Source organism: Panthera onca, chromosome D2 (genome assembly GCF_046562875.1).
Source record: "Panthera onca isolate mPanOnc1 chromosome D2, mPanOnc1 haplotype 2, whole genome shotgun sequence".
In the NCBI taxonomy this organism is placed as follows: Eukaryota; Metazoa; Chordata; class Mammalia; order Carnivora; family Felidae; genus Panthera; species Panthera onca.
The window spans coordinates 28,266,780-28,276,002 of NC_138349.1; the positions used below are offsets into that span (position 1 = coordinate 28,266,780).

General features: G+C 56.4%; 1 protein-coding gene across 1 annotated transcript; it reads right to left on the minus strand.

Moving 5' to 3' along the window:
• Positions 1 to 698: 698 nt before the first annotated feature.
• Positions 699 to 8,451, minus strand: SFXN3 (sideroflexin 3). The gene is made up of 11 exons (XM_060641722.2): positions 7,836 to 8,451; positions 6,430 to 6,593; positions 5,591 to 5,765; positions 5,148 to 5,242; positions 4,699 to 4,774; positions 4,445 to 4,530; positions 4,057 to 4,184; positions 3,827 to 3,876; positions 2,942 to 2,991; positions 2,410 to 2,457; positions 699 to 2,142 (listed from the first exon to the last, which is right to left on the minus strand). Exons 2-11 carry the CDS (start codon positions 6,588 to 6,590, stop codon positions 2,046 to 2,048), a joined length of 966 nt encoding a protein of 321 aa, XP_060497705.1. The 5' UTR covers positions 6,591 to 6,593; positions 7,836 to 8,451; the 3' UTR covers positions 699 to 2,045.
• Positions 8,452 to 9,223: the final 772 nt, after the last annotated feature.

Below are 9,223 nucleotides of genomic sequence, written 5' to 3' on the forward strand. Positions count from 1 at the left end.
ATCATAGATTCATACATGTTTATTCTTTTGAATCTTCCAAAGCCAAGACTTGGGGTAAGAGAGGCAACTAACTATAAACTGTTTAATAGTAGCTCTCACCATCTGTTCAGAGGCATGAACTTTTGGCCTCATTTCTCCCAGGGGGGGAGAAAAGGGTTACATAAGGGGGGAGTGGAGGATCCTGGGATGGGGGGGCAGGAAGGGGTGCTAACTAGCAAATGGTCCCTGCCAGGCTTGTTCCTCTGCTGTACTGGTGGGGGCATGGAGGGGTATGGAGGGTGTGCTGGTGCTCTAACTTCTCTCTGATGGAGCTGGACAGTCCCTAGCCTTCCTCTCTCCAGAGGCTTCCCTGGGAACCAGAGGCCCACCGACCCATGCCAAATGCCTGAAGGGAACCAAGAAGCCCAGAGCCTGAGCTGGTAGGTAGGTGGGATCAGCCTTCCTAGCCAAGAACGAAATGAAGCCAGGACTCTATCTGCAAAGGGAATAGAAGGCATCTACATCCCCTTAGTTAGCACTCTGGGTGCTGATGGAGGACTGATTTTCTAATCTCAGAGTGCCCTCTGCTGGGGGCTGAGGTTCCATACAGAAGGGAGGGAAGAGCTAGAACCTAGATTTTGTGGGGGAGGGAAGGCTGAAGGCAGAAGACTGGTTCTTCCTGAGCACTCAGAACACAGAATCAAGTGAAGATCAAGAAGTAGATCGGTTTTTAGTTTATTGAGTAACAATGGCATCATAGTTTTAGTCACTGGTAGCAGATAGTTGGGGGAGCACAAAAATGCTCTTAGAGGATCCCACTGGGGCCTTCCTCCACACCACCCACTGCTTCAGCTAGAGCTCATGGGAGTTGGAGTCAAGGTCAAGCTCTGCATCCTGTGAGCTTAACACCATACCTTCCATTCCCAAGCCTACCTGCCCTTTGGACCAGCTATGGATGCCTGGGCCCTTCTTCCTCGTGGGAGATGGGGGTGGGAGTGGAGGTAGGAGCAGGGCCAAGCCTCAAAAAAGAGGAGCTAAGGTCAGGGTTCTGCTGAATGTCTAACAAGAGTCAAGAGAAGACAGAATTTCCTGTCTTAAGATTGTACACTCAGGGCCTAGTTGCCCTTGAGGGTGTGCTAGTTGTCTCCACTCAGATACCTGTGGTATCTGAGGTTAAGCACCATTCCCACAGCTGTGTCCCTCTGCAAGAGGGGGCGCTGGGAGCTCTTAAAGGGGGAATGCTTGCTCTGCCTCCATGGCTTTTTGGTTTGGGTTGGGACTATAGGTGTAGATTTGAGTCTATGATGTCAGAGCAGACCAAGAACTCCTAAGAATGTACCTAAAGATGTCTACACTGCAGTGTGGGGGCGAGGGGAGGATGGCAAGAGTTGTACAGGATACCACCCCTTTGTTCTGACAGAGGAAAGGAGAGGAAATGAGCTCTTTCAGGATGTGGGGGGTGCACAAACTCCCCGTCTCCCTTACCCTGATAGGTCTTTCTCTGCCAGCCCAGTTCCTGCCAGCCCAGGAAGCAAAAGTCGGAAGGAGTCGGGCCCGTTTGGCCTGCTAGTATCCCTCAGTCTCTGTTCTGAGATCCTGGCTACTCCTGTGTCCAGAAGGGGCCCTCGAGGTGCTGTCAGAAATGACTTGGCCAGTGGAACTGTTTAGGCAGGGAAGTCCTGTAGCCTGGCTGGCTGACAGGTGGCAAGAGGCCGAGAGGAGAAGCCAGATTATCAGGACATCCTAGGACAGCACGTCCGTTCCTAGCTTCTAGGACAGCATGTACACACACACATACACACGTATCATGTGTGTACATACATAAACATAGGAGCACAGGAGAAAGGGATTATGTGGCCCTGCTCTTTGAAACCAGAGAGGAGAGAAAAAGGCTTAACGGGGGCACCTCTCAGCCTATGGATTGCTGGTCTCAATGGCTGCTTCCCCACCAAGCCCCCCCCCCCCCCCCCCAGTACCAGGAAGAGGGGCAAGTGGCAGGGACGGCAAGGCTCCACTAAAGCAGCAGCCCAAGGAGGTGAGAGAGGGGTCCAGGGGCTGACCCTCCCTCAAAGCCCCTTGTTGTAGTAAACCACTTCGATGCTGGGGTTTTGCTCACGGACCCGAGCTCTCAGCTCTGGCTCCAGCCTGCTCACATGTAAGGAGCTGCAACAGAACAGCACAGGCAGGCTGAGGATCCCCTCAACCCAACCTGCATCAGCCTAAGGGCTCACCACCTCTCCTCCTCCCAGGCTGGACAGTCTCCTTCAACGGCCAGAAGGCCCAGCTCACCATCAAGTCCCCACCCCCAGAATAAGTCTAGTGCCTGCCAAGCCTCCTCCTGGAACACACTAAAGGACCCTAAGGTCAGTGGGTTCCAGAGATGTGGAGACCTATTCAGAGCCCCCAACCAAGCCCGGGGGCAGCACTTACCTTCTCTGGGGGAAGAGGGCACAGCACAAGGGGGTGGCAAATACCAGGCTGGGGGGAGAAGAGTGTTGGGAAGGTTTGTGAAGTTTTGACCTATGGTTGTTGCCTCCCTGCATCCCACCCCATCCCTGGAGACAGCCCCGAGGGGTAGAGATTGATTAAGGCCAACGCTGACATCAGGTTCTGGCTAAGGAAAGAGCCTCCAGGGCAATGACCCAGAGCTCCACAGCCAGTGAGTGCCTGAATCAGAAATTAAACATGCATGAAACTCCTGGATGATACCAAAAGGTATATTTCCACGCTTTCCTCTTGTACACAAAGACTAGAATGTATTCAACTAGACTGTTGACCTTCAAGGATGGCGATCACCTGCTAACACACACAACATGCCCTACAAGTGTCTAAGAGCCCTACCAGCTGAATGGATGAATGAATGATGTACATAAACATCTTAAAATCCGCAAATACCCACCCACATCCACCAGGGAAAGGGCACTCCCACACACCCTAGCTAAGTGTGTCCTCACACACTTACCAGAAGCCCACCAGTCCCACCTGCAGGGGCGCTCCCAGCCAGGGGCGACGCTGTAGGGAGACAGAGGCAACGGGATGGCTTGTGTCCCCTCCTCCCCTAGCCCCCACCGCATTTCCCCTACCACAGCTCTATCCCACCAACCCTGCCTTTGAGTCTTTTCTTTCTCCCAAGACCATAACAGGCTTGGAATTTCTAAATCACCAGCCTCCAGTCCAGCCACGCCTACTTGCGACACCCTCCCTAGTGTCCCTTCACCCACTCTCCCCTCACAGGATTGGTTCCGCACTTCCTCCAGGAGCTGCTTTCTTCAGGAAGCCTCCTCTAACACTCCGCTCCCGTCCCAGTAGCATGCATGAATCTGTCCCTTTCCTGTTCTGCACGCCCTTCTCCATTCCCTCCAGCCACAGGGACCAGCGTTCGGTTCCTCCAGTGGGCACAGCTGGTGCTCAAGATATATTGGTGAATAAATGATTCAATAAATGAGCTTGTAGTCCTGTGCCTTCTCTGTTCTGTTCGTGCGTGTGTGAGCCTGTGTGTCTCATTGTTGTCGGTAGGTGACAGCATGAATATAGTGGCCAGTGTGATGGTGGTGGTCCATCCCCGTGTGTGTCAAGAGGCCTCTGGAGTGATACCAGCTCTCTTCAGGACAGAAACCATTTCCTTCCTTTCCTTATCTTCTCCTCCTGCTCCCTCAGTGTTCCTTCACCCCAGCCCACTTCCTTCCTGCTGAATGCATGAATGAAGGTGGAGGGGGCAGCCCAGGGGTGGGGCCAACAGGGAGCAAGTCTCAGACTCCTGGGCCAAGCTGGAAAGAGGGTTGGGGACTGGTCACTTCTGCTCCCAGCCGTCACCTCTTCCAGGGTGGGAAAGGTGGGCGTGGCCTACCTTTAGGAAGTCTTTCTTCTCCAGAGTGTCCATGATCACCGGGGGAATGGCTGCAGGGAGAGCAGGTCAGAAGAGGAGGTAAGAGTTAGTGGAATGAAAGTCAGAATCCTGAGGAGGGGTGGATCCCCTTCACAACTCTTCCCACTCCCCCGGGAGTGCTCAAAACCCCTGGAGAATGCACCCTGTTCTCTTAGAGCCTCCCGTGCCCCACCCAGGCACCCCTGCCTCACCCATGGCAGGAATGGCCATGCAGATTCTCGATATCACCACCTGGAAGATTCCCTGCTTGGCAGCGGCCACTGAGTGGCCAAGTCTCTGACCTTCCTCATCAGTCACTGGGATGCCCACCTGCAGTTCCCTGAAAAGGGAAGGGGGTGGGGGTCAGATCACAGGCCCGCATCCTACCCGCACTGCCCTCACGGGCAGCTATTCCCTGGGGTCCCGTCAGATATCACAGATTCAGATATCATTCCAGGATCCCAGAGTCAGACTGAGACTGTGCCCAGAAGCTTCTGTTTGGAGAGGGAGAGGACGGTCCCCACCTGGGCCAGTCGGCATGGCGGGATGGTGTGCCTGCCTGCACGCTGGGCCTGCATGCCAGGAGCTGGAGCCACTCACCTCTGCCTCATCAGGGGGATGTTGATGCAGTTGGCAGCTGCCACAGCTGCAAAGGGGACAAATCTGCCCACCAGGGGGGGCAGGTGCTGGGGGGAGGAAATATATCGTTTAGTGGCCCTAAGGGCCATGGAGTGGTGAAGAACTCTGGGGAGGGATGTGGGGAGCCTGTAGGTTGGTGTGGACGAGCGATGGGGAAGAGGGAGACAGATAAAGGGTAAGTGAGGGGGCAGTACAATGGGGGGGGGGGCATTTACCTTGGTGAGGGATTTGAGTCCCAGGGCTGTGGCCACGGCCCCAGTGGTGGCACTCACATAAGCTGTTCCCAGCTGCCTGTGGGTGGAAGAGGCAGGACACAAGGTTGGAGGTGAACAGTCCAGCGTGTGGTTCTTTCCTTCAGGGACACGTCAAAATCCTCAATACGTGAGGCGTGACGGGCAGAGAAATTCCTCCCCTGCTACAGCATAGACTTGCCTGGAAGCTCCAGTCCCTCGGACAGGGCCTCCCTTAGCACAGGCAAGAGGACCCCAAGCCCTCAGGCCAGGAGAGTGGGGAGAGGGGCGGACTGAGGGGAGGGAGTTGAGTCACTGGCTGCAGGAGCACTGAGGAACAGGAGCAGACAAGAGGGAGCAATGGTAGGCCTGGGGAGGCCAGGGCAGGGAGAGAGTGGGGGCGGGGGAGTCCCGGTGAGGGGATGAGCTCTCACCCCACAGTGATGGGAGCGTCGCCACTGCGATTGGAGTAATTAACAACAGCATTGAAGGACTGATTCACCCACTGCCAGAACACCACGGTCGGGGTCTTCCTGAGGGAACAGAGACACTTACTGCTGCTCCTGCTACAGCGTCCCTTATCCTCAAACCCTAATAAAGAAACCCTAAAGGTTATTCCCAAACCCTCAGGAGGGACCCAGCTGATGACCTTAGAACTTGCTTCGGTGACCTCTGCATGACCCTCCCCACTGACACGACCACATACACTTGTCTCTGGGGTGGGAGGAGCCCTGGGGCTGAGTTCTGAGGAATGCGAGGGATTCTAACACAAGCTCTCATTCACCCACTATTTTCTGCCCAAACTGGCCTCACCTAGTCATCAGGCTACACTCTAGCTTGGACAGAGTGCTCAGGGAGGGGACACACGGGGCAGGACCTGCCTGTAGAAGGTGAGCATGCAGCCAGTGATGGTCATGTTCATGGGCACCTGGGCTGACATACGGCCAATCAGGACCACCTTCTCCCCCGTGTCCGGATGGAAAGCAGAATCGTACACATACTTGGCCCTCCACAGCTGGTCCTCAGTGAGCCCTGGCGTCACCACGCCAGCCCTGCAGAGAATGTCAGGGAACAGACAGGCAATTCTAGGGGCAGATCTGCCCCCACCAGGCCTGACCACTTAGCTCAGGGAAAGTCTGGCCAGAGGACCAGGAACTTTGGCCCTGAGTCTCAGAATAAAGGAGCTCCTTGTCTCTGGGGGAGTCAAATCTTCCAGAAGGGCAGGGGGCTCCTATTTCCATTTTCCTTCTAGCCACATAAAGAAGGGTGCCCTTCTGTTTCTGCCTAAATGCCTGGTCATGGGTAATGGTAGTTTCCAGTGGGTCAAAAATGGCTGGGGGCATCTCAAAGGTATTTCCTCTTGGGGACAAGGGGGTGCTCTCCTATCTCCTTGGGACTCAACTTTGAGCCCCATCTGTCCTTGAAGAGGGTGGGCCTAGCAGTGGGACAGGACCCTGTGGAGGGTTGTGAAACATACAGCAGCCCCCCACCCACAAATATCAATGCCACCTCCTCAACCCAAACACCCTGAAATTCTCTGGGTTGAAGCGCTGTGCCATAGTTGCCTGTGATTCCAACATATAGAGCTAGGGAGTAAGGGGGCCAAGGAGTGGGACAAGGTCACTCTCAAACTTGAGGAGATAGATGCAAAAGGTACCATATTAATGGCAGGGAATGAGTACCCCAGGGTCTCATTCGGACGGGGCAGCAGGCTACCTGTAGTTCTGCACGATGTTCCGGGAAGCTTCCAGCTGTGCTCCAGACAGCAGCAGATTTCGGGGGTCAGTAACGGTGAAGAAGTGCCGGGCTCTGCCCAGGAAAGTGCTCTGGTCCCAGCGAGGTTCCTGGATATTGATATCTAAGGGCAACTCCCCCATTTTCTGCAGAGCAAAGATCAGGATCAGAAGGGCTCCAAGGAGGGAGTCCAGGAACTCAACCTGCGGGAGCCTCTGGTGGCTCTGCCCTGGTCCCCGGGCCTATCACCAACCCCTTCTAGAGCTCAAGGTGACTCCAGATAGGTAAGCAAGGGTTGGGGGGAGGAGTTGTTTTCCAGGCAAGGCCCTGGCTCAGAGACCTGCAGCCATTGGAGGAGGGGGCAGGGGAAAACAGAACCAGAAAAAACAGATCTCTTTTGCACTCTGGCCCCGTGCAGCTTTTCATCAGTGAGGATTTACACGTGTATGGTTGATGCAACAGCAGCAACTAATCCTATGCAGCTACTCTTGTGCTCTGTGTGCACAAAAGTGTGTATTATATGCATTATACATGCATGCTCAGGTCAGCTTCAGGGCCCAGCTGCCTTAAGACCTAGATACAAACCCCCAAGGCTGTCTGGGAAGATGGCATAAGCCGTCCCACACCCCAGCCCCTGATTGGAGGAGAACAAGGGCTCACTGGCTACTTCGGGGCTTATCTATTCCAGATCTCAAATAGGGGACTCTGATGCCAGCCAAGCATGCGTGCTCGCAGTCATGCACAAGTCCCCCTCTCCAGGGGCATTTTTCTCAACCCACACTGAATGGCCCAAGGCCCTCCTTGTTCCCCAGCTGGGCAGGGCTGGCACAGACACCCATCCACCTCTCCCCAAGCCACCTACGTCTAGAAAGGAGGAGTCAGTAAGTGCCCTCTCCACCCAGTACCAAGAGGAAAGCCTGAAGCAGCCGGCTGGCTGTGTTAGGCAAAATCCTACAATATGACTAATCCTCTCCAACCGCACTTCCTCCCGCACTGGAGGAGACACCCTCCCCTCTCTCACAAACTCACACTCACATACCCACATACAAAGATGCGTACATGCCCTACACAGATATACAAACGGCGGACACGCACTGCATACACCAGCCCACAAAGACCGTTACTTGCACACTCACACACACGCGCACACACACACACCCCATATGCATCAACTGCAGACACGTGAATGTGTGACCACATAAGGCCCCACCCTGACATTCCTCCCACCAGCCAACCTCCCCTCGTGCCCCAAGAACCTCTCTAGAACCGAAGATACTGAATCCGGATAGGATAGAGAGCACACCCAAGGCAGGCTTCCCTCCCTCTTAGCCCTCAACCTCCTACTCCCCTGAACCCCGCGAACCCCGCCCCGGACAGCCAGCACTCACGCTTTGCTGAGCTCCTGGGCTTCTGGCCTCTGCAGCTCCCGGACCCGCCTTTCTCTCGGCGCGTCGCCCCTGCCTCCGCCCCCCCAACCCATCACGCGTAACGTCACGCGTGACGCTAACAGGCAGGAGGGGCGGGGGCAACCCCCGCGCGTCCGCCGGGCGTGCCCAGGGATTGGCAGAGCCTGGGGGCGGTGGGTGCCATTTGGGGCGACGCCCCCAGCCCCGGCTGCAGGGAGCTGGCTCTACGCCGCCTCCCAAAGCCAATCAGGGCTCGGGGAATAGGTTCTGGCCCGTCCCCAGGCCTAGAGAGGAGGGGAGGAGCCGTGGGCGCTGCCCCCTTTGCTTGCAGTCCCCTGACTGGCCTCGGGAGGCACCCGGCTTCGGCAGCAACGCGTCTAGGTGCCCAGGGCGAAGGCTCGCTGGGCGCAGGACGAAGGCTGGCGGCGTGGAGGGGCCATCCTCTGATGGTGAGCCCGGAGGGACTCGGGTTACCGCCTGGGTTGTTTACTAGATGGCCGCCTTGGCAGTGGCCTTTGCCTACTTGGCCCCCTGGGCTCCTACCCCAGTTCTCACAACCTCTTCTCGCAGCACTTGGGCATTCGCAGTCCTCCACAATCTCGTTCTGCTCGTGCCTGTGCCCCCTTCTATGTCCCCACCCTTTTCCTCCTCCAGCCCCCTCCTTACCTAGCTCCACTAGGTCCCAGTTTCCTTACGTCCCTGATCCCTATCCCGGCACCACAGACCTAGCCCCAGTCCCTGCCCTGGGAGGTGTAGGGGAAGAAGGCTCAAGGTAGCTCTGTCTGCATCAAGCAAGTGGCTCAGAAAGATTCTTCCTCCCCCTAGTGTCCTGGAACCAGTGATCCACTCTGTCCCCTTTCCAGAACTGAGGGGCCAGAGAGACACTTTGTGACATAGAAGGAAGACGCATGAGAAGGAAGTCAACACTCAAACACACACCCACACCCACCCACACACACATATACTTCACAACTCATCCAGTCACCTTACAGGGCACGCCTGCCGCACGCCCAGGCGCCAGCCCACGCTCCTGCCCACCTCATGCTCACGCCCCCACTGCCCAGGTGACATTCCTTCACTGAGGCCTCACAGGTGACGCGAAGGGTCAATTCCGAGCCCTAGCATCTAGCTTGGCCTGGAGAAGACGCGGTTCTGGGCTCCCCTGCGCTGAGCCGGTAGCGGGAGGGGGCGAGGCGTGACCCAAACCCTAAATTCGTGGGGGCGTGGTGGGGCATCAGAACTCGAACTGCAGGGGTCTCAGCCCAGGTGACAAACGCCTGACCGGAGTGCCCGAAACAGGGGGCGGAGAGAGTGACTGGCGGCCCTCGCAGCCAATGGGAGCCCGGGGCTACGTAGGCCAGCCCTGTTCC